Here is a 26,505-nt window from a genome sequence, read left to right as displayed (position 1 = left end):
AAGGGAGACTATATTCAAATGCATTTTTTTTTATTTTTCCAGAAACTGAGCCTCAAAAATAAGGAGGGGACTATATTCAGAGGGAGACCATATTCGGAGAAATGCGGTAATTCTATCATGTGATGAATCAGCATTATTTCCAGATAAGGAATCAGGGTAAAGAGCATCAAAATAGGCCAATGCTACAATGTTAAAAAATAATCATCTTGACATGTATGCCCTCAATGACGCAACTGATAGAATTCCGGTAGGTGTATCACACAAGCCCACTCCCAATGAACATTGAAACCTTTTCAAGGAGCCTATTGCGGGTACAGTTTACCCAAAGTGGCAAAGGTTGTCCACTCAAATGCCTATCATAAATATGATGTTTTTGAAATAGCTGGACATCTTCTGCGACTAATTTTTGTGTGTTCCAAAGTATTCCATAAACAAATAAGATGTAGAATAACATATGTGATAGTATATTTCAAATTAGGCGACATTTGAATTATTAAAAAGTGCACTTTGGATAATCTTTAATGAGATACTTATTGCAATTGAGATTACTTGATCTTACAATGAATTTCATTATTGTTGCCTACGGGAAATGTTTTGCACAGAGGGAGAAAATAGCCCAAATAATTCAGGAAACCAGATAATTGTAAGCTATACAAATGACTGTTGACTGTATTGCAAACTACCAGAAACCCAGCCTTTGGACATACCACTCGAGATCAGCAGCTAGTACAATGGGATATATTCCCAGACAATTTGTAATTAATGACCCGTTTATTCTGAAGTAAAATGATTGAGAACTACACACTTTATTGTATACCTAATTACGAGGATTAACCCCTTGCCTTCCCCTAACCCTCTCGATAGTTTATATAGGAAAAATATGATATTAGACTGCAATTTTAAAGTTGTTTAGCTAAATCTAAGGTCTAAAAGATTAATTACTTTTAATTGTAGCTTTGCAATAATTACTTAAGTAATCTTTTCAGTTTTGTAAGAATCATCTGAAGTTCCCTGTTTACTCTGACTAGTGGAATCACTGAAAATATTCCCTTTTACCTCAACAAAGCACTCTTGCTGCAAGGCGGCACCCTCTGGCTCTTCCACTTCTTCACGCTCCTGCTTCAGGGGCCTCAGAAGTATCGCCAGGGGAGTCTGAGCGTCTGTGTTGTCCTCCTTAGGAGTCGTCAACAGCAGAGTCTTGGGGGCCCTGTTCCTCAGAATGGCGATGGCCTCGGACCCCATGGCAGCAGGCGGTGTGCTTGGCTCCCGTGGAATCTCCATGGCTCCCAGCATGGACGATCCACGGCGTGGCCTCCCCCTTCCCCTCCCCTCAACTTTTTTGTCTGCACTGTTGGTGGAACCAAATTCCTTCTTCTCCTTTTCACTCCCTCCCTGCAATCAAAACGAACGGATTTTCATTGTTGAGCGAAAATTCCACAAAGGCGCATTTCGTCAAAAACTGCTACGGGCGTACAGACAGTGTTACCCAGATGTTAAGCGATTTAGGCTGGGAGCCGTTGGAGACTCGGAGGCTGCGCGCTGGGCTTAGATTGCTTGAACAATTGAGAATGGATATCTTTAAGAGAGACACAGAGAACATATTATTAGAGCCACACTATATCTCCAGGTCCGATAGAAGCGATAAATTAAGAGAGATGTTTTGCCGAACGGATAGATATGGGAATTCATTTTTCCCCCGAACCATAAAGGACTTTAATAAACGCTAGTACCAACCTCGTTAGAGGACTTCTTTTTTTTATAGTTGTAAACGGCTGGTGTCCTAACACCCCCTGCCACACGCCTTTTAGGTGGCTCGCAGGGTATTATGTAGATGTAGATGAAAGGAAAATTCTTTTTAAAAACTTGATTTGCCCATATTATACATGGAAACCCATAGGCGGATCCAGGGGGGGGGCACGGGGGCACGTGCCCCCCCCAGACCCTCAAAAATATGCATGATTTTTAATACGGTCCCATTATCATTGCGTTCGTTTTGTATTACGAGGTATCCTTGTGCCCCACCCAGAACAAAATCCTGGATACGGCCTTGCTTGTGCCCCTCCCAGAAACAAATCCTGGATCCGCCCCTGTGGAAACCTATGTGATGTGACCGGCAATTCTATGTGATCCCCTAGTGGGTTATACCCTGGACTGGTTGGCGCCATGAAAAATGGCTTATCATCTGCAACTTGGTCCACCACTTATGATCAGAGAAAATCTGCCATTGTGCAATATTTGGCACTGAGATAGTTTGATTTACATTGTTCTTCACTTAATCAATAGATTTGATGATAGAATAATAGATTAGAAAAATACAGGAAATTGTGGAGTAAGTATACAAACATACCAAAGCACAGCTGATATCAGCATTAACCAATTTGATGATGCAGGAATAGTCACCCAACCTATTATCAGTATCCATCCAGCAGACCCTAAACTAGTAAGAAACCTGGAAGTAATTCACTTGAATCATTCACCATGTAAACCTTGGATCCTTTGAGAACAACTAACCTCTTCCCACACGACATTCACACGATCCTTTCTGGAGGCCGCCCTTGTGCCGTAGGGCATTATGCGATTGTTCCTTCCCCCGGTCAGTGGCATGCCTTTCAGTTTGACGATCGTCGGCTCCACGTGGAAGACGTTTCCAGTGGGACCAACCTCACTTACTTGTATCTTCTTCTTCCCTGAGAGACTTGTTTTGAGAATGTCACCCACTTGCTATAAAGAAACAAGTTAGGACATTGATTAGTAATGAGGAGCCACAAAGAAAAAAATAAGTTTTTGGGACTCACAATAATTAAAATATGCATCATGGGAAGATCACTCTTTTGCTCTCAACAACATGCTTAATTCAACCCATTTCGTCATTAGGAGCATATGGCACAACAAAATGCTTCAATCTGTTTATTACAATAAATAATAATCTAATAATACTAATTTAATTATTTCAATTATATTTTTTGGGGCTCCTCCCACATGAAAATCTTAGCTCCATTAATCATCTAAAATGCTTTGCTCCTAGCCACCAACGTTCAATGCATTTCCCATACATAAACAATAGACTTGGATTTGATCAAGTATAATTTTTCAACCATGATGATAGGAGGACATACAAAAATTTGCAATTTTCCAAACTTTAATCAGCTTACACTTTGTCCCTGTCATAAAATACTTGTTAAATGACCATGTTTTTGACATCTGCTTACCACTGCTATGAGTTAACCTTCCTCAAAGAAAGTCATCCATGAGTGACCCACCATTTCTTTCCAATCTTTTATTATTTATTAAATTTCTTTTGTGACCTTGTTGGCCCTTAGTTGGCCATAAATTATGAAAATGGTAGTAAAAACATTAAAATATTAGGCGTGCACCTAAGTTCTCGCTGTTGTATACATGAAAATACAACTTAATTGTGAAAAAATGGTAATAAATGAATCATTCAATGTATTTTCCATTGCTAGTTACAACGTTTGCCTATCATTGTGGCAGAACTCGAATACCGTAACAATAAAATTGTTCATCTTATGAGGCTATCCACAAATCATCCAATTTTTTTATGTCTTCATATTAGCGCAACTGCTGGTCAGGTAGACTATGATGCATCGAAAAGAAAAAAGTCATAATCGGACAGCGCAATATCTGGGGAACGTAGCAGGTGGGTAAGCACCTCTCATTTGAGCGTTCTGAGGGAAGTTTTAACAGATATGGCAGCATGAGATGGAGCGTTCTCATGCTGTAAAATCACTTTGTCGAACATAAGGAACTCAAGTTCCTTGTTATTGCGTAAAATGACTTGGTGGGTAACTCCTAATGCTCAAGCAAGCTATCCTTGAGTTTGACATGGATCTTCATCGAGTAATGCCTCCAATTCAGCGCCTTCAAGGCTTTTTGGTCTTCCTTCACACGGACGGGCGCTCAATATTGAAATGACCGTCTTCAAAGCGACGGAACCAATCACAGCACGTTGTTTCACTTTGAGCAGCATCTTGGTAAATTTTTTGAAACTCTAGATGCGCTTTAGTCACCGTTTACTTCGAGTAAAAGAAGATAATACATACTTCCCGCAAATGACAGTTACCTGGCACAAACTCAGATACCGTATTTATCCAAATATAGTCCCCCCCCCCCCTAATTTTGAGGCTTCAGTTTTGGGAAAAGTTAAAAAAATGCGTTTGAATATAGTCCCCCCCTTTACTTTTACCATGGGCATTTTTGGAAAAAAAAGGGGGGACTATATTCAGACATAAACGGTATGCCATAACAAACTCAACATTGTCGTACAGCGGTTTGTTTGCCAAAGGTCTAAGCTTGGTTTATGATGTTTCCAGTACGAGTTTGACGAGCAATTACTGCTAGAATGATATATTAAAAACAGAGGGAACCTAGTTGCCGACCTAATAAATTTCAAAAATTAATTAAAGAAAATATAAATAATTTTTATTTATTACGAAAATTCATTAATATAGATGATATCTTCGCAATATTAATTTTGGAATTTAGAAAGTCATAAGCACAATGACCCAAAATAAATTATAAAAGTGTTAATAGGTGATAATAGGTTATTGCATCTTTTATTCAATTTTTTCATGCCTTTTCTATTGTTACACCCTAACGTAAATTTGGAATAATCACAATATAAGGACTAAATCTCAATAACTCATTCTATCAATTAATTAAAAAATAAATACATAGTTTATTAATCGAAAAAAATTCAATGAATAAACTAACAAATCAACACATGTACCTGCTTCAGATCAAACTGTTGAACTTTGGATGTCAGCTCCTCTGAGGCAATTACTTGAATGACGGCCTGGCTCGAATTACTTGCTTCTTCACGGCCAGACTGCTCTTTCCTGTTCTTCTTGGGAGGCACCAATGTGTCCTCCTTTGAAAGGTTGAATCGTGGACCCTGAAGAGACCATCATACACACACAGTAAGGTGCAGCTCATTTCTCAAAAAAATATTTTACTGTAATGGTCATTAAAGTTGCTTCATTATTTCAGGAGTGAAAGAAAATTTTCAAGGATATTTCCTGATAAGGCATGAAAATCCTTGACATTTTACATTATCTCTGACATTTGACCCATTTTCTCTGAAATTTCCATCGCTTCCCTGATTTCCTGAGATTTAAAAAACTTTTTGTATAGACTCATCAAATAACATTACCTCTTACATCCTTTCACAGACCAGCCATAAAACAGCTCCAAGCAATGTGGCCACCTACCTTAGATACACCTCTGTTACTTCTGACCGATGAACTCGTGTCTGCTTTAATCTGCACATCCAGTTTAATGCCATTCGAGTCCACAGGTTTCTTCATCCCTGACCTCGTGTCTAAAGTGAGGGCCTCACCCTCAGACTTAGACATCCTGCTGTTCCCCTCAGCCTTTCCTATTTCTTCACTGTCCCTACTAGCCTCCGTCGGCTCACCCACTGGCACCCCTCTCTCTGCTTTCGATGCACCACGAGATAACTCCAGGCTTTTGCTGATGGCCAGCATCTTCTTCTTGCAGCACACAGCGTTGGAGGACACCTCCTCGCTCTCTTGAGAAACCACCTCAGCTGTTGCCGCTGCACTTTGTTCAGCCTCGGACACGTCCATGATGACAGGACTCCCTGGGTCCTCTTCCATTTCCTCTGAGATGGCAGCCACAGCATCCTCGCATTCCTGACTGTCGTCATCCTCCCTAAGCTCTGCCCCCAGGCTGTTGCCGTCCTTCCAACTCCCTCCCTCCTCCCCTATGACAGTCCCCTCTTCACTCTTCTTCTTCTGCTGGAGGTACGAACGGTAGTATGCCTGGGCAATGAACGAGCGTCGCTTCAACACCTCACTTTCCTCTTCCACATTGGTGACAACAGCTTCTTTCTGTTTTCCTACTTGGCCAGTATCCTGCAAAGCATGAGCACAAGAACAGTTAAAAATAATTCGAGGGTAAGAGTGATAATGCAAGAATGGGCTTGTTCGCCATGTTATTTTGTACATTGCGATAGGTTGAAAAATCAAGGGAACCATATTTTTTTGGTTTTGATTTGTTGCCTACTTCTCGTAGTCGGAGGCCTTAATACTTTTGCAGATAAATTGATGATGTACAGACCCTGGCCAAGCAGGCCACCATGCCCCAGGTAGTTTGCTTCATACATTTGCTCTGTACGGTTAGTTGCAGTTTACACTCTCTTGAGCAATTGCTTCCTTCAATGAGTGGTTCTCTTTGAATGAGTTCATGAGCTGAATCTCTAACAATATCTATAACAAACTCATGAGTGATTGGCAGTCACGTATTTTTTTTTTTTAATTTTGATATTGTGAGAGAATGGCTGAATGAGAAAGATTTTCATTGTGCTGTAACTTATCATTTCCTTCCACCCACCATATTCTTTAAATGACTAGTGATTTTAGGTCCAATTGAACAGCCCCAATATCCATGAATAAACTGCTGAATTCCAATCTAAGACCAAATTTAATACTTGGAAACTCCCTGCAGCTTACTTAAGCTACACCTCTGAAATATGCTCTGGTCTTCAAAATAAACAGTTCAACTCTCAATACCAACAGTTCTTAAGATTAGAAACTGGATTTGATCCAAGGCACAAAAAAAATTGCTACAAAAATATTTACTAGAGTAAAATCCATTTAAAAAACTTTTTTGAGCATTATTAATTAAATATGTACCCAAAACATAGCGATTTTATGGTTTCAATCAATAGCAAGAGTTATTGGTCATATTTTTCAGTGCAGTTTTCATAGTACTCTTATGAAAATCATTTATGGCTTTGGGAAATTAAGTAACAATACCGAAAAATTTGATGAGACCAAGAACTAATTCCAGCCACTGGAAAGGAATTTGAATTATCTAAAACATAGAATGACCAAGCAACCCCAAAGAAACAACAGATAAGCCTTGCCTTACCTGTATTCACTGTCCTACTGGAAATTTATTCAACAATCGATTCATAAAAATCGATTTCAACATCTTAACTTTAGAGGGTGAGGTTTTAAAACCTTTCTTAATGATTTTAAAACACCCACATCCAAACCCTAAAACAGTTATCGCTCCAGTTGACTCTTCCACTTCTTTCTGGTAGAAGCCTTGAACATGCAGTGAGTGTCTCACCTGTACAGGAGTGGCTGCTTTCTCCTGATGCTCCACCCTTGCACTACCACCATCAGCCAGAATGATGGCTACCTCCCTCTCCTTGCTGTTCCTCTTTCGATCGACCACCAGAGGCGCCAACAACACTTCCTCTTGTGTCACCTCCTCCCCAAACACATGACCATTACCCTAAAATTGAATACAAAAGTAGCTTTTTTTAATCTTAATGGTTATTCAATATTCATTTATATAAAAAGGCCACGTAAGGAAATTAGACTGTTTAATATAGGTGCAATAAAAAAATTGGCATCGCATTTTATTTTATTATTATTTTTTTAAATATATATATTTTTATTTAACTAAATTTATTGCAACAATGAGACTTAGCATCCAAACATTAAATAAATCAATATTCAGCCCTGATGATGAGTGCCGAGACGGTACTTGAAACGTTGGCTGTTATAAAAACATTAACCTGGTGGGAATCCCGTGAAAAGTTTACCCACATTATTTGCCGGGAAAGCATAAAATCATATTTCATCTCTCAACAGGCTTGTTCACCAATTTTATTTAGTTTTCAATTGTGATAGAGTTTGAAAATTAAAGGGACATGCATTTTTCTATCTGTCCTCTATTTCTTGAGGTATTTGCCATGAAAAATTGAAGGTCTTATCCCTTTTGCACACAAGTTGACAACATAGTGAATTCATGTGACATGAGTTTCTGCTTCTCGGCTACTCCTCTGCCTTGTGCATTGGCTTCAAAGATGTTTGTTGTATTTTACACTCTTGTAACGTAGTAATTCCTTCCATCTATGAAAGGCTCCCCCTTCCTCAAAAGAGATAATTGACCAGAGCTACAGTGACATCATCAACTAATTATAAATAGGTACATCATACATATTCAAGATGTGGCCAAAAGAGTGCAAAATAGCACCTTTCTCTCACTTTTCTCACCAGAAAATCTTCCCACAACACAGACTAATGATTCCTAGCTTCTTCAGGGCCCTGTCTTGAATATTTCTTTTGTGTATTCCTCATGATAGGTTTGAAATAAAAATAAGTCCCAGATATTTCACTTCATGTGTCTCCTTTATGTTAATACATCCATAACACTTACACGGGGATAGTTGGATCACCTACAAAAGTACCTTCATACATTTCTGAAACCATATCTGAGCAAATGATTGAATCTGAAAATAATCATCAATCTGAAAAATTCACTTTCAGCACTCAATCCCTGAACATACGATCCCTGCCATCCCAGCCTGGTTCCCATTCAAGTTGTGTTACCCGCAAAGGGAAGTTTGCTCAAAGGAAGCAGGAAAAAATTAGAGATGACATTCAATTTTGCAAGACCTGCATCAATGGTTACAGGAGAAAACCAAGTCGCACAACAGATGAAAGAAACTTACTAAAGTATAACTGTCAGCAGTCACCACTTCTTCGTAGTCAACGACAAACGGCATGGTAATGACCTGAAATGACAAAAAATGAATGAGTAACCTTCTCATCTTAAATATTAGTAAAGGAAGCTTCAAAGTGATCATGATTCCTAGTAAATAAAATTAATTTTGTCTCTCAAGGCCAAAAAAACCTTTCTACATTTCCCCTGACTTTTCTCCATACACCATTCAATTATTACGTAACTTTTTTACTTTGCTTACATTGTCAAGGCCAATTTCACCTATGATTCAAGTTAACCAGGAAAAAAAACTGCACATAGTAGTCTTAATGGTTTATTCAGAATACTGCATTCAATTTTTCTATGAGAGAAACATGGCTAAGCCAAGCGGAGGAATTTGCTTCTACAATTTGTTGGAAGTAAGCACCTAAAACATACCTGCTTTTAAAAATGTTAACCATAGGCACACTTAGGGGAAGTGAGTACTCGGAGCGCATGGGAATGGACTGCTTTTGCATATTCTCAGTTCTTCTTAGCTTTCCTGAATTGAAAAGATGAAAGAGCGATGTGGAGGAGCTTTTGAATCATCTAGTAACACACCAGTATAACCTACAACTAATATTTGTGCTCCTGTCAATTAGCGATGAGTGACAAAGGAAGTAATAGCCAAAATGACCTCTCGGGGAAATGAATGAGCGCTCACTCCCCTGAATGCACTCAATGCTATGAAAAGCAATGCTTTCAGAACCTTAATTTTCATGATACAACTAGTGAAACAGTTTTATACTGAATAGATGTACTTCCCGAGCCAAATTTACTGCATCTTTCAGCGCCAACGATACAAGCCCTCATCCAGCCAACGCTATAGCATTTCTTTTGATTTGTAAATCACACAATAAATTTTCCCTCATGCCATTCATGAGGTTCCCTGACTTTTCTGAGGAGGATAATACTGTATTTCTGAATGAAAATGAACACTTTCTGAGAGCTGGTGGATTTTCAAATTAACCATAAAATGAGATCAACAACAGACAACAACAATGACACGATGGAAATGAAAACTGAGGTGAAACTCTTCCCTTCCTGCACACCAACACAGTGATTCATTTCTGCAAGGTAGACGAGCATTAGGAGATATTGTATGGCCACATGAGTTATTTCATTCTATATTGCAATGGTTGATGGTTGCCTAAAAATAAAAATGGTTCATTCACCAACAAGGAGGCCACCAATTTGTAGAGGTGAAACTCCTGATTCAAGGCTGTCACAAGAATCCTGAACCCAAATTCTCTGGTATTTCCTAGACATTAAGTTCCTCTGTTCCTGTGGAACTGAGCCACTTAACAGAGTCGTTACTTATGCACGTAATGTCACTTGAATTGGAACCTAAATTCCAAAATACTGAATAACCCCCCAGAACTGTAAAAACCTTGCTTCCATACACCATAAGGGTAAGCTCTTCATGAGGCAGTAGGGGCCACGATAAGAATGAAAACATCAAAGGTTAATCACACAAGCAATTCTTAATGTTACATTCATTGTGTGGCTGTTAGGGTCACACCAAGAACAAATGAACTGAAGTTTATCACACCCTAAAATATTAAATTATTCACTTTACCACAAATACACCAAGACTTGCCAGGATATATAAACTTTCTACAAAGAAAAAACTCTGAGATCAGACCAGAAGGAGAGTCAAAGAACACAGAGCCACCACCACCCAATATTAGGCATCAATTTTCATTAATAATGAAAAAAAATTAATGGTGAATACTTTTCACAAGACAGGGTTCCCACTCTACCTGAACAATGAAATTCACGGCTTTTTCCAGGTTTTCACGGTTATTTTTCACGTTTTCACGGTTTTTTTTTAAGGTTTTCACGGTCTCAATTTTGCTAAATTCACGGTCCGTTAATAAGCCAACAATAAGAAAATCACTGGCCGTATATCAACAGAAAATTAACGTACGCGAAAAACGCCGTGAATGTTAACGCCACAATGAAAAGTGATATCTGTTATGACGTGATCTATCGTTTGCAAAATTCAGGGCCGACTAAAGGACCAGCCCAACCGCGCTCTTGCCCGGACGCCGAATACCCTTCGGACCTTCTTCCGTCCGGACACTCGAGGTCCTTTTTTAATTCCTTGCTGAGAGATTGTTTTTTGCGCACGTTGTTATTACTGCACAGTAACCGAATTTCCCCCACCCCAATATTTCTTATTTAACGGAAAATATTTTATTTAAATTGTTTATAGAATATAATAAATTGATTCTTTCTTATTCAGCGGAAAATATTTTATGAAAATTGTTAATAGAACATAATACATCGAGAAACAATTTCATACACCGTATTAGCACGAATCTAAGACGAACACGATTCTAAGACTACCCTACTTTTTTAGAACTCCACTAGGGGACAATTTTTCTTTATTAATAACGATACGATTATAAAATGAATGCGGAAAAACGATCAATGCTTAATTTTTTTTGCTAGATTGCCTATGTCCCAGGAAACACAGGATTTTGGCGAGTGATTAAGAAATTCATTAAAGGTTTCAAAACAATATTTTAGATAATAACAGGAATAGTAGTACTTTATCAAGACACATTCGTCATATTGTTGATTCGACCCATATCTCTTTCAAAATTCTGAATGTTTGCTCTCCACTCGGCATTTACACTGCTATTATGGATTTCAGTCAGATGTAAAAATTCTTATCCATCAAACACCATTTCCAGTACACGTATTCACGAGAGCAATGTGCATGTTGTGCCTAAAACAACCGCATTCGCCGGTGCAGTGACTGGTTGTGAGATGGATCACGAAGGCCAAAAATAGTCAATTACTTGAATTGTTCCTGTCTAATGAATATATTTTTAATATAATTGAGGTAGTGTGTAAAGCGCGAACAAGGTTGCGTTAATCGTCAGTGGCACGCCCACCTGGATCTTCGCCTTCATATCTCTACTTGTTTTCTCCAGGTAGCTCACTCTACCCCCACCCCTACCGTCATGTGCTAGCGGACAACCCAAGGCGCTCTGCAATATTCACGCGCATCTAGCCCGGATTCTTTTCTTCATGTTCAATTATTTTCAGTCCATCTCTTAAAGTTCTCAATAGTTTCTTCGGAGGGGCCATGGTCGGAAGACGACTAAAATTAAACTAGTGAAAATGACTTTATTAAACCCACATGGAAAACACTCGGTGGTTCGAAGTCCAGCCACCCCGGAAAGTAGGGAACCACTCGTACCAGGTGAAGTTCGGAACTGATGCTATCGCGTACGGGGGTACGCAGAGCACACAGCAGAGGGCGAAGCGTGACCATATGACTGCGCCATGAAATTTTTTACCCTAAAGATGCCCATTCTTTTCTAATTAGCGTAGCGCCAGATGATCAGATGAATTCGGATTGTTAGTAGGGAGAAACAAAAATCCTGAGAAGATATCCCTTCGTCAGTAACTCTGACAAGTGAGACTACTAGTAGTAGTATAGCTCGTAAATTGATAACTGATAACAACCTGGTATCATGTTTTCGGAACAAAATGCCGAATTAACTGCCGTAAGCTCAGCTACGAGGATATCGCGTTTCGCCAAAAATCACCATCGTATTTTTCCACCTATTTCCTTGCTTAAAATACGTCATGTGTGGTCTCGTTTTTTTTAACGCGCAAATTACTAACATTTCAATCTAATAAAAGCATAATAGCAATTACTGAATATCATTGTTAGACACCTTTTGGGCTAATAGGTGATTCATGCAGCAGTTGACCTCCATAAACTGGGAACTTCGAAGCAGTTAGGCTGAAAAAGATCAGTTGGTGAGAAGAGGGGGGAGCGCGAAACACGTTTCTATTGTTCTCGTGTAACTCGATATTTTTTTCGAAGCTAAGGTCTTCGTAATAAGATCCCTGCGCGAGTTGGGACCTGTTTTTATTTTGAAGAAGAGGAAAGCGTCAGAAGGGGGGAGGCGAATGGTGAATGGAGGGGGATAAAGGTTCTTGGGAAATGCGCTAATGTTACTTTCCCACGGCACTGAGCTTCTCCCAATGGTAGTTCCATCTCTTGGGGAGGATTCCAACTACGTGCTTGTCGTTATTAGCCATAAATTACACATTGTATTTATTTCGTCTCATTTTCGTCAAACGATGGATGCGGGAAAATTCTGCGTCGGAACCGCGATCTTCAAACGATCAATGCGAGAAACGATACTTCGGGGAACGATAGATGCGGGAAAAAATTAAATTGTCTATAAGGAACTTTATTTGGGACCAGAAACGGCGAACGATCAATGCGGGAACGATAGATCGAGGTTCCACCGTATAACTTTCTTTTGAAAGCGGCAGTGTAATGACTTCTTTTCTCTGCTATCGTAATACTCTGAAACCAAAACTGAATCGATCTCTCTAATCAGAGGCAAATCATGTTCCCTTCTTACCGTTGCTCTGGGAAAAATGGAACGACTATGTAGCATAATTAATCGTAGAGGGCGTAACTTGGTGGAAATCCATAATATCACGAATACAAGGATCAAGGAAATAGCAAAGTTCTTGATCCTTGTATTCGTGAGACTATGTAGCAGTTTATATCGCGACGGCATTGAGGCTTTAACGACACAAACAAACAGCATTACCTTAGATAGCACAAAGCGGAGGAACTGGATCACCACCGACAGTAAATAACTCCACACAAACTTTCCGGTTGCGACGTAAAACTGGCAAGTTCCAGGTCGACGCATGCGACAATTGTGTAATGCTGTGTTGCCATAAGCGGAAATCTTCTCTCGTTTTCAGGGCCGCAATGCGCGAGAATTAGTAACGTCACGCCGAAAGCTCGCTGTCACCCGGTTCAAACGCAGGGAGCGTAGTGTCCACAGCGCATGGCAGGTTGTCAAGGCTAGCGGTCTTCCAGTCATAGAATTGAGGGTGTTGAATAAACGTTCAAATTTTTCGACACAATGGCCATCTAGATTTAGTTTCGAAAGTGGTCGCTGCAGCCAGTGGGAAGGCTAATTGGGTGGAAGGGGGACAAAGCAGTGACCGAGGGAGGGGAAACCAAGCCATTTGAGGAAAGTAAACAAGCTGATGAGAAGTGGTGTCATATTTCAGGAGGGGGAGAGAAAAGGCCTGCGCTGGGGAAAGATGTTTTTTTCTTCAGGCAACATTCGTTCCCACGCTTTTCTGACCCATGCGACCGCATGCGACGATGCTCGCCACAATGAATAGAAGTGCGCTAGCTACGAACGAAGATGAAAATTTCTGGGAAGGTATTATTATCAAGATTGAGAGATTTTTAAGGTTTTGAGACGAAATTCACGGCTATTTCCCGGTTTTTTCACGGTAGAGGAAATTCACGGCTAATTCACGGTTTTAAGGTTTTCACGGTTGAGTGGGAACCCTGCAAGACCCATTCCTCTTGGCCATTGTTATCTGATTTCATCTAGACAGTCTTAACAATGAGAGCAAAATAAAGGCAACAAATGCATAAACAAAAACAACAGCAAATGCAAACCCACCTCTTCCATGATGTCACCAGGCTGTGCAACATCCAAAGTCATACCATCCGCCGTCATCTGCAATAATAAAGATGAGTCCACACATGAGTTAACTTCAACCAAAGAATCAAACCACACCTTTAAAATGGAATTTGATTTGCCAAAATACTAGGCATATCACTAAAAACAAGCCATTGATAAGCCATTATTGTACTAACATGTAACTAGGCATTCTGAGCCAAATGAGAAACACAGTTTCAATGGGGTGCTCTCATAAAATTAAAAAGGTAATTTTTTTACATGTCTAGGTAAGTAAGTTAAATTTATTAATGTAGGCAAAATATGACTTCATAATTCTCAATATTCTTGTTGCTAGAGAGCTTCAAAGCTCGCAAAAATTACTAAATTCTTTGACGCTACAAGAACGCCCTGTGACATCAGAATGAGTAAGTAGACTCGCTCCATCATAATAACAAAACAGTAAAGACGGTAACAAACATCTACGGTGATACTGATTCATAACTTGAAGGGTGTGTGAAAACAGTTGTGAATAGTTTAATAGTTTTATGTTGCGTGTGTTGCGCAATGGTTGACTCCGACTTCGAAAAGACGCATTCTGGGAACATTCTAAAGGTAGATTAATTTAGTAATTTTCCAATACTGTGGAAATCGCCATAGATAAGGATGATGAAAAAGTAATAAGCGCTATTTGTCAAGACTGTGCTTCATCTTCCAGCATGCATATGTGGTGACAGCAAATTTGGACACAATATTTTTGTCTAAACTTGGTCACGGACCTTACACCCACTGAAACGCGTGAGGGAGGCAGATTGAAGGCTGGCTTTCAGCGGGGCTGCGACTCTCAGACTGAGTGTGAGCTCTTGCCCTTCCTTAGGAGGATTGTGCCCTGGGCAAAAGGTACTTCTGCCGACAGAGTTTCGAAACACGGCACGGAGAAGACGAGAGATTTCTGATTGTCTAACGCGACCTCTGCTTGCGGTTCATGTCCCGGCGGTCACTCCCCAACACCAACTGCCTTCCTTCAGGTTTGAGGGTTTTTATACCCAAATCTTGGCCTCCCAGGTCTTATCCCCCCCAAGTTGATCTATAGGAGTAACCTAGGAGGTGGAGTGTTTGTTTCAACAACTCCATGTTGTTGAGGTATCCCTCTTCCCGTATTCTCCAAGTGTGTTTTTGTTGCCATATTTCACTTTCCTTGCCTTCAGCCGTCCTCCACCTCCGCCTCCCTCACGCGTTAGAGTGGGTGTAAACACTTCCGTGACCGAGTTTAGACGAAAATGTTGTGTCCAAATTTGCGGTCACCACACCACTCCCCACTGTCTCTAAATTGAGCAGCCTCTATTACGAGACTGCTCACATTTCAATTCCTTTTTTAGGCCTCTCGTGTATGGGTCACCCTCCAGTCAACCGCTTTTCCTCTTTATTCACTTAGTGCATCTCATGTATACATAACATAATCATTTCATTTGCGTATCACCAAAAAAACAAGGGTCCCCTCACTCCAGGCTCTCAGTCGAAGGCGTTGTAATTTATCCCGTTTATTTGCCTCTGGACTGCCGACGCTGGCCAGAGCCGAAGCTGTAGCTCTGGTGCCTCTAGGTCCTCCACTTGGTTGAACAGGAGTGCAAAAAGGCCCCACTGGCATCCCGGAAGCGAAGGTATCCCCATACTTCGCCGGAGGGCTCCTCCCACAGGTGGCTTTCCATCAGCTGGCCGGCCACCTCGATGTCCCGTATCCATATGTTTGCCATATCTGCTCTTAACCCGTCCACTCGTACCCATGTACTAACGAACATCTATTCGCCGTACCGACGCCCCATGAGGAAGGGATGAGGCAAGGCATGGGTAGGATAAATGAGGGCATGAATGTTCCAGGGTTTAAGTTGGGTGTGGTAGCGTGGCATGGACCCAAGATTTCGGTGGAGAGAAGAGGAAATGCATATTAGAGCAAAGACTTGGAAAAAAAGGGGATGGATGAAAGAAGAAAGAAAAGCAAGATTTAAAAAAAACCCAAGAAATTTTGTTTATAACGGCGCCTGTAACATCTACATTTCCTCCGGTGCCGATGGTGTAGGTGGAGGTGGAATTGTCCGCTTCCGGTATCGGCGGAACACCGCAATCCCCACTGCACCCATGGCGGTCCCTATTGTCAGGACCAAGCCGACGTAAGAGACGGTTGGCGGAGATGGTATCCACGATGCTGCCTCTAGGGATTCAGCCTTCTTCATCATCTTGTGTAGGTTATCGACAGGGATTCCCTCCATATGGTCGAAGGTGGGGCGGTACTGCCGGACGAGGTTCTCCAGGCGTTGTTGCTTGTCCATCGATGCGTTGCTGATGTGCGGGTGAAGTGGGCCCTGCAGGATCCCAGCAATGTCGGGCATGTAGATGTCCTGTTGCCGCACGGTGATGGCCATACTCCGGTGAAAGAAAGGCGTGAGTACCTGTCGTTCGGTGTACCCAGAACACTCAGGTCCCAATTCCACTACCCCGGTGCCGGAGATGGCGGTCTCCGTGACATTCAAGGCCTCCTTGCTCTCAGAGCAGCATTGAAGGAAACGGCTCTTGTGGGGGACGCTGTAAACCCAGCGGTTGGTGGACCATGCTCTATGGAATAATGCTCTGGGATGTGGAATAACTCTTGTATCACATTTTTCTGATTTTTCAGCCCCCATAAAAATGACATATAGACAGGAGGTGTAAGGAAATTCTGTGACTTGCTGTCGCGTAGGGCAGATCGTCATCTGCCCTCTGCGCAGCTTGTTATATTCCTTCGCCTGTGCTTCATGTCCGATTCGTAGTCTTTCTGCGACGGTTTGAAAAGATAGTTTCAACCTCGCTTGGAGTTCGGCCGCGTAATTACTGTCCGTAGCGTAATTAATGGAGGCTGGCGAAGTAATATCGTCGAACGGCAATTCAATATGCCGTCCGTGCATAAGGAAGTAGGGGGTTTCTTGCGTAACGGAATGAGGGGAGCTTCTACAGGCCAGTATGGCAAACGGCACCCAATCGTCCCAATCTCGTTGATATTTGTCAACAAAGTGGGATAAAATGTCCATTAACGTCCTATGGCTCCACTCACATAGCCCATTGCCGGGATGGTAAGCAGTCGTCTGTAATTTTTTTATCCCTAAGAGCTTACACACTTCTCTCATGAGCTGGGAGGTGAAGTTTGCCCCGCGGTCTGTCAATAATTGTCACGGGACACCGTGACGCGTAATTATTGATTCCACAAATAACCTAGCTACTGTTTCCGCTTTCTGGTCGGGAATGGCTACTGGTTCTGGGTACTTGGTAAAGGCATCCTGGAAGGTAAGGATTCCCGTTCCCTCGATCTGTTTTTGGTAGCGGTCCCACGATGTCCATTGCTGCCCTCTGCAGGGGGCCAGTCACTTCCGGTAAGGACTGTAATGGCACCCTGTTTTGTTTCTGCGTGTGTTTACGCAATTGACACGAATGGCAATGCGTGCAATAGGTGATCACATCATTTATCATCTTTGGCCACCAAAATTTGGCCCCAATGGTCCCCAGGGTGCATTTTATTCCCATTTGACCCGCCCACGGTGAGCCATGGAAAGCTCTAAGCACCCTCTCTTGCATGCTCTTGGGAGCAACCAACTGCTCTTTGCCCTTTTTCCCCTTCCGATACAAGATCCCCTCTTCATTGGTAATGAAATCACTTTTTCCCCCGGATTTCTCCATTTGTTCCATCACCTTCACACACCATTGATCCCTCGCCTGCTCGTCTCGTATTAATTGTCTGTCCCACACGGGCTCGAATGGTGTTTGAATATCCACCACTGGGTTACGAGACAATACGCCAGCATTCTGGTGTATTTTCCCGGGCCGATGTTGTATTTCGAAATCATATTCGCTCAGGAGAAGAGACCACCGAGTCAATCTGGACGATGAATCTTTGAGCGAGAATAACCATTTCAAAGGCCTATGATCCGTAACTACTGTTAAGGCCCTCCTGTACACGTAACACCTCATATACCTTACTGCCCAAACTACCCCAAGGCATTCCCTCTCCGTAGCGCTGTAATTACGCTTCACATTATTTAATTGCTGGCTAGCTCAAGCAACTACGTACTCCCCACTGGCATCCTTCTGGGCTAAGACGGCCCCCAATGCTTCCCCGGAAGCATCCGTATACATTAGAAAAGGTTTCCTGAAATCTGGATACCGAAGTACCGGCTCATTACATAGAAAGTCTCTCAATGTTGCGAAAGAGGCAGCGGCTTTCTGAGTCCATTCAAATTTCACACCCTTTTTAGTGAGCTCTGTCAGAGGTTTGGCTATTTGGGCGAACTTCGGAATAAAACTGCGGTAATATCCAACTAAGCCCAAAAATCCTCTGAGTGTCTGTAGATTATGCGGTGGGGGAAAATTACTGATGGTGTAATAATAGCTCCCCCATCCAAATTTCTGGCTACTTGCTCTCATAACCGTAATACATACTGCCTTTATAGAACATCTATTCATTGCTACTCACCTGTTTGACGATAATGCTTGTAGCCATCATGGCCTCATTGTCAACCACTGCTGCATTGTCCACCACCGATACATTGTTGTCCACTGCTGTCACATTGTTCCTTTGCACAACAACATCCTTATGGGGGGACACCTGCAGAAATATAATCATCATAATGAGTACAAAGTTTCAAGTAATTACAAAAAAAATTCAGAGAGTACAGAGAGTCTGATTGTTACAAAAGAAATATTCAACCTGTTCCTCAACCCTTCTGACTATCAACTACGCTCTTTCTTGATTGAAGCTTTTGGGTGAATTCCCTTGAAGAAGTGACCAGCAGTCGGTCACAAAACATCGGGGCAATCTCCACTACGTCACGTGGCATAAAGCCGTATGTCTCTCTCTTTGGACTATGCTCTTCTTAAAGCTAAAATTGGCTCAAATGCTTGCAATAACTTCATGGTTAATTTAAGTCAGGAGATATGAAACAAATCATTTCTGGCAGACATTGTATTTCTTGAAGCTTGAAGACGAACTTAAAGCTTAACAGTATGGTTATAACCAATAATTACGAATAATCTAAGTGTGATAGGCATTGTTTATGTTAATCTTTATTCTTAATCAATAATATTACAAACTGATCAACAATAGTTGCTCTCAACAATCAAATCAAATATCCTCCTGGAATACATAGATGCAAATGATGCAAAGCAGTTATTCGTGTTTTTGACAGTATTCCAACAATTTTAAAGATCTGTAAATAATTAGGATTATACTTTCATGTAGGGGTAACAACATGTATTTTTTTCGGCGTGTCTGTTGTTTCCTAAAATTTTTAATTTACTTTTGAAAATTTCAAACTTATGCAAAAGTTTAGTTTTTGGTTGAAAAATTTTGAAAAAAATCATGATGGTAGAACGTAATAATATATAAATTTTAAAGTTAAGAAAAAGATTTTACAAAAATAAAAACTGGAGATATAGTTTAAAAAACGAAAAATTGTGCTTCAATTTTTTTGAGGTTAATTTCCACTGTTAGGGCCTGAAACTTTGGGGAAACACATAATTTTTGATGCACTTTAAGTGCATATTTTTATTTTTATTTTCAAAACATCTGGGAGCACTTTTCACCATCTTAACCGGCTAGACCCTTTCTCTGGAAGTTTTGATCCCATCTGCGGATTAGTGAGTTTTCCAAGTACTTGTGTGCAGTGACGGCGCTAGCAGGTGCGGGGCTAGGGGCGAACCTTCAGTGCGGGGCCCTTCACTTAAAATATTAAACTCTATACCCCATCTACAAACTCGAGCATTTTGAATCCCTACCACTCTCTGGCTAAGTATGTGTTCCCCTCCCAAATTCAGACTTCGTAATTACGCCGTTATGATACCATCACGCAGTTGAGTTCAAAATAGTATAATGCAAATTAAATTTATAATTATATTTATTCATAAAATTATAACGTAAAATAAACATAAAAATCGCGCTTTTTACTTTAAATTACTGCATTATTATTCCTTTTTCATAATATTATTTTTTGTCTAGCACGGACTTAACAATACAGTAATAGTTGAAATTGCGTTTTCAAACTATCGTATATTTTAATTTTTTTCACGAACGCGGGGCCCGGGGCAATCGCCCCGGTCGCCCCGCCCTAAGGCCGGCTCTGCTTGTGTGTGTACATCTACCAACAACAAAGCATCCTTCGTAGGGTCTCTCCACCCTTGTGAAGAAACCTGGGTTTTCATACAGGAAGCTTTAGGGCCGTATTCTTAGTCAACCCTGCATAACAAGAGCCTACATCAGTCAACCCTACATAAGTGGTGGGGGGTGATTCTGTTGTCAAGTTCTCTGACGTAGATGATAGCACACAGTGCCAATTTTCCTCTCTGGTTGCATAATGAGACCTAACTATGAAACTAAGAAAAGACATCCGATAATTTTTGGGAGTGTTGTTAGGGCAACGGCTCAAGGTAAATAAACAATCAGTGACATCCGCCAGATTGTGTCGGCACATTAATTATCACTACAAATTCTCGTGTCAAGCCAAAAGTAGAACCATATTGTCTTTAAATTACTTCAAAAGCGGTCAGTACAAGATAAAGATAAGTACAGGGCAAATATGATCATTGACGTGGGAACTAGCGTTGCATTAGCAAGGTTCATAATTTGCTTTTCACCTTCCATAGTTAAGCTAATTACGTGGCAAATAGCGACATGAAAATGTTTTCTACGGTTATACATAAACAAAATATTGGTTTCTCAAAAGCATACCGTGCCAAATGTGAAAATAATAACATATATTCGCAGAAACAAGGTGCATTTATACCGCTATATTGACATCATTTTAATTATTTATTTCACTTGATGGGTATAATGCGGCAGTATTATTACCTTTCTGCTGTTTCTGTGCATTTTAAAATGGTTTGTGTGAGCTCATCTCCCTTAATATGCATTACAATTTAGATTCTTTCATCGAAAAGATCAGCAGACGAAATTTGGCCACCATGTTTTTGTAGGGTGTAGGGATGTTCGGGTACCCTACATTAAGTAGGGCCCCTTTAGTTCCAAAAACGGCCATATGTAGGTCGAGATCAGTTCAGGTAGGGGCTGATGACTAGGGACATGCAAAAGGTGGGGTTATTTCATAGGCAAAGGTGGTGTTATATTTTTACAAAAGCGATGTTATTTTGCCCTAAAATCTGTGTTATTTTAAAGTCAAAATAATTGATTTTGATAGATCCATGCTTTCACTGGCCCACCCAATGCCTAAAATTTAAGATATTATTGACAGGGGATAATTTAACCAATAATATACATGGAGTATTGACTGAATTCACCCATTCTACAAATTTTATCCCTCGAGTATCCATACATCCAGCTTACTAGGAAGAGAAATTACTTTTGAATGTCTGTAATTTCAAATGAAATATTGCTATTGTGATAAAGTTGTCTTCTTTTAGATTCGTTCTCTCATCTGTTAACACAGTGCTATAGCAGGAAAAAAAATCTATCTCAGTCCACATTTGCAGAGGGGATCCAAGTTGCTTAAAGGCACTTAGATGCAAATGATGTCTCAGACAATTTGAGCTCCTAGATTGCTTTAATTATATCCACTGAACTCCTGGAAATTTGCTTTTTTAGTAATTTCTGAAATTCTCTCAATCCCAACATCAACTTCTCTGTCTCCATTGATTTGAGGCCATGAATTTTTTGTCTTTAAGTAAGGGTTCACGTCTGTAGTCGAAACTTCTAGGGGATCAAAAACTGAGATCTTTTCAAATACCAATTTTTCTGCTTAGCTCTTCTATCATAAGAGAACTAAGTTTGGTTGATGCCTGTTTAGCCATCTGCATAGATATTGACTTTAAAGCAGCTGCTTTAGAGGTTGCCATGTTTTGCAAATTTAATAAGTGGTTTTATTGAAAAAAGTACTCTTAGAAATAATCTGGAGACTCATTTATAACTTCCTTAACTTGAATGCGGTTTAGACATCATCCTGACAAACAAGTCGCCTTATTTCCTCGAATGTGTTTCTTTGTGGAAATCAAGAATTATTTTTTCTGCGTTGGCCGCTCACTGACGCGATGAATTTCTACGAGCTGCCGCTCACGACACAGCGCCATGTAATTCTGAGAGTCGTCTAGTCAGAAAGTGGCCTGAATTTCACTGCGCTGTGCCGGGAACGGCAGCCGGCGATAAGTCGTTTTGGCTGAAAGCTGCCTCAATGTAGCTCCATGTGTATTTCACGGCATAGACGGCGCATCGCTGCTTTCAGAAGAGACGGCTCCGGCTGTCATCAATGGCATGGCACCATGCTTTCACATAACCATTGGTCTCAATGGATGTCTTCAAACGAGTCGATTCGCGCAGTTGACGGTACGGCGTTGTCGACGGTCAGCAAGGCACCCATTTCAATCCAGCCCGACAGTATGCCGTCAATGGCGTGAAATACACACAGTGCAACCTTGAGGCTACTTTCAGACGCGACGACTTTTTGCCGGTCGCCGTTCTCGGCACAGAACCATGAAATTCAGGCCGCTTTTAAATGAGACATCTCTCTGGATTTCACAGTGCTGTGTGTGAATGGCGGCCTGCAGAAATTCATTGCATCGGAAAGCAGCCAGTACAGTGAAAAAATTACGGCTTAAGTATACGCCTTGAAAAACAATTTCGTGGGAGAAGCATGAGTAGAAGAAAAAATGATGAAAATCACGTCTGAGTTGGTGAAAATCGCCCATGAATTGGAGAAAATGGCTATTAACACGAAATTCCCTTACGGGAAAACCCCAGAATTCACGCTAAAATTTGCGTTATCGCATTTGCGACTTTTATTCAGGCCCATTCACACCTCACAAACAATCTTGTTTTGGTTGCACGGATATGTGAATGCCCATTTGTAAGTGCGTACGTCTATTCTATTCCAGTTGAGAGGATGGGAATTGGTCCCAGAGGTGAAACTCTCCCCTTCCAGCACACCAACACAGTAATTCATTTTTGCAAGGTAGACTAGCATTGGGAGATATTGTATGGCCACACGAGTTTTTTCATTTGATATTGCAAGGTTGATGATTGCCTAAAAATAAAAATGGTTCATTCACCTACAGGGAGTCCACCAATTTGTAAGGCCTGGTTACACGGTGCATTAACCTGTACGGGTTAATGTCTAAATGTATGAACGCGAGAATGAACGGAAAAATTCACCGTGTAACCACCCCAAAATGTACAAATGCATGAACGCGTGAACCGAAAATAGAACCTGTTCTAATTTCGTTCATGCATTCGCACAAGTTGAACTCATAACAGAGCCACCTAGTGGCAACAAAAACTAAATGCCTAACGTTACGAGAAAATGTGTGAAAACTTGTGCGAACGCATGCACCGTGTAACCGCTCATTCATGCTCCTCGTTCACGCAAACGTCCATGAATTCAGACATGCAAACAAACACGCATTCATACATTAACCCGAACGGGTTAATGCATCGTGTAACCAGGCCTGTAGAGTTGAAATTCCCGATTCATGGTTGCCACAATAATTCTGAAACCAAATTCTCCGGTATTTCCTAGACATAATATTCCATCTCTCCAGACTTGTTCACATTCTCCTTTCACTCATTGTATCACATTATTGAAGAGTAAGATTAAATTATATTCAAAATTCCTTATATATGTATGGGTTTATACCAAACTTCTCTTTTTACAATTTCCCCGACTTTCAAATATTTCCAGTCCAAATTTTTTGAAGTTTCCCTAATTTTATATGCATGGCAAAAGAGTTTTATCCCAGGAGTTAATGAAAAAATAAACTCAAGCATTAGTAGTTGCAATAGGTATGGAGTAGAGTAGGGCCAAGTCAGTGCAACACCGAGCCACCCAGCCAGGATGGTGATGAGAAGCCCACCTTGAATGAAGCAATGCTTTGCATGTTCAATCATGATCTTTTTGAGATGCAACCCAAGTTTTTCCTCAATACCCGTGTCATTTCCATGACTTCCGGTCCCAATTTTTATTTCCCTGATATTTCTCTCACCCATATGAACCCTGTACACATTACATTTTCTTAATGCATTTCTTCACACTGAAAACATAGGAAAACAGTAACTTTCAAACTTCATCTTACTCAAACATAAAGCAAAAAAGGTAACAAATCGACACACCAAACAACTTTTCTCTTAAATAAAATCAGCCATTAAGTTTAATTTTCTAACTTAATTTAACCAGCAATTATAAAAAAAGAAACTAAGTGAACTTAAAATCTGCACCAGCAGACCTGTACCTTTCCATGTAAAAGGCACAAGCCCTCAGCCAGCTGACCACTTGACCAAGCTTTAGATTTAAGTGCCTCATGACAAATTATCCCTGACTACATGGATGACAATCTCTGATCCACTTAACTTCCCCTGACTTATCCTTGATTACCATGACCTGAATGTATTACACCTGTAACTCTGAAAAATAACAATTTCAAATGGCACAGTAATTTCTAATTTATGACCCTGATTACCAGTTAAGACATCATTATGAGCAATAATAGAACTAAATTCAATGTCATTGTTACTACTTCACTGTGCAAAAGAAATTTCCAGACATTTCCTACAACAAAATTTAATTTTTCCAGAGATTATCAGCATGACATGCTCACCCAGTGATTCAACTGAAAGGTTGGTTCAAATAGGTGCGGGTAGAAATCACCGCAGACTATGTCACAGATAAGAGATGTATACAGTTGGACTTGCAGGGCAAGTCATGAGTACATTAACTCCATATTAGGGGGTGAGAGGCCAAGGGGTAAAAGTAATTTTTCTCTAAATCAAATTAGGTCCAATATAGATGGAATGAATGTAAAACAAATTGGTGGCCAAGGGATACAATTGAGTATCTGCTCTGTGCTGACATGGAGTGAAAACTATATTCACTTCTAGATATCTAGTCGATCTTGTTTGTTTTCTTTACCTAATTTGTGTACCTAACTCTGTTTAGAAAAACATATCACTTGTACCCCTTGGCTTCTCGCCCTCTCATATGAATTTGAACATGCATATGTGATCAAAATAGAGGCGATCAAAGAGCTAAATGGAAGACAGATGATAGTGTAACTAATTTGTCATACATTACCAACAACAATAAAGGATAAAAAAGCTTCGAAATCTCCTAAGAGTCAACTCTCAGGAATAAATTTTTGTATTCCTGACATAAAATACCGTTACTTAGATATAACTTCCAATATAGATAGTATAACAATACATTAATTTTGTCAGTATCAATTCTTAAAATCGTTCAACTACTTCATTTATCTGGTCACATATGAAATGGCAAAAAAGTGAAAACAAAGAATTTCATCCGAAATAATCAATCACTCCAAATGCATGAGAAGTATATCATTCAGATAATAATCACTCTCAAGAAATAGTGTCTACCATGCGGAGAAATAACCAGGCATACCTCAGCCAAGGAGACGGTCAAACTGAGTAAATTCAGTTTGGCTTCATGGCTCATCCGTTTGAAAACCATGAACTCGGAAATCTTCAAAAAGCATTCTTTGCACACGTATTCTGGAAACCCATCATCTTCTGAAATCTGTAAGTGCAAGAATGGGGATGAGTGCTGGAAAAACATGAAACGGCATGAGGGAACAACATCATAATACTCCTCGACTTGGGCAAGTAATACTCGGCATAGTCAATTGTAATCAAAATAGGTACATTCATGCCGGAAACAGAACGTTGAAATAATATATATCAACTTGAGAGACAAAGACATAAGCGTCCACTATTCGCTGTTTCTCAATGCAAGTCATCAAAAAACTGTTAACATGATGAGAGCACATGGTCCCCTGATCCATAAAATGGCCAGTAGCGAGGGTTAAGTTACTTCATGCATGGTATAACGGCTCATAAAACTCTCAAGCTCTATACATCATGTGGAAAAACTGAATACTTACATCGAGCTGACAAACATCATTTATTAAGTGGAAAAACGGTGTGTTATCAGGCACAACTTGGTCATAAATGCGGATGTAATCTTCACTCCGTTCCACACATATCCTACACAGGTCTCTAATATTATCGTCAATCATGATTTTAGTAAATGTTCACTGAGGGAAAACTAGAAACGATTTGAATTGTGAATGCGTGAACATTTCCCAGATATTTCATCCTATCAGAATCAACAAAGGAACTTCATCAAAATGGCACGAAACACATAACGATATATCGAATTAGCTTCGATCACTAACGCTTTCCATGTTCGCCAACGTAAGAAAAAAAATATTTACTAAAAAAATATTTTAGGGTGCGATTCATAGACGGCACTTTAGGCTAAAGTATACTTTAGCCGGGCTAAAGTCTGCTTTTTCCGTTTCATAAACGCCACTTTAGAGGAAAAATGGCCGAATCGTCACTTTACCGTAAAGTGCCCAACCGGAGCTCACTTTAGGGCTAAAGTGTCCTTTACGGATGAATAAATATGGCTGCACCGGCTGTTATTGAAGTTGAAATATGAAGATATTTGGGTTACGG

General features: G+C 40.4%; 1 protein-coding gene across 1 annotated transcript in view; it reads right to left on the bottom strand.

The window, feature by feature from the left end:
• Positions 1–26,188, bottom strand: part of LOC124166606 — a 47,689-nt gene extending 21,501 nt beyond the window's left edge. The window contains exons 1-10 of the mRNA XM_046544198.1: positions 25,929–26,188; positions 25,430–25,564; positions 18,511–18,642; positions 14,016–14,072; positions 8,510–8,572; positions 7,117–7,284; positions 5,229–5,894; positions 4,748–4,912; positions 2,512–2,721; positions 1,057–1,392 (exon numbers count right to left, since the gene is read on the bottom strand). Of these exons, the coding sequence (XP_046400154.1) occupies positions 1,057–1,392; positions 2,512–2,721; positions 4,748–4,912; positions 5,229–5,894; positions 7,117–7,284; positions 8,510–8,572; positions 14,016–14,072; positions 18,511–18,642; positions 25,430–25,564; positions 25,929–26,063 (2,067 nt within the window). The 5' untranslated portion in view covers positions 26,064–26,188. The remainder of the gene's footprint in view (positions 1–1,056; positions 1,393–2,511; positions 2,722–4,747; positions 4,913–5,228; positions 5,895–7,116; positions 7,285–8,509; positions 8,573–14,015; positions 14,073–18,510; positions 18,643–25,429; positions 25,565–25,928) is intronic.
• Between the last annotated feature and the right edge of the window lie 317 nt (positions 26,189–26,505).

Source organism: Ischnura elegans, chromosome 10, assembly GCF_921293095.1.
Source record: "Ischnura elegans chromosome 10, ioIscEleg1.1, whole genome shotgun sequence".
In the NCBI taxonomy this organism is placed as follows: Eukaryota; Metazoa; Arthropoda; class Insecta; order Odonata; family Coenagrionidae; genus Ischnura; species Ischnura elegans.
This window is presented reverse-complemented; position numbering and strand designations above follow the sequence as displayed.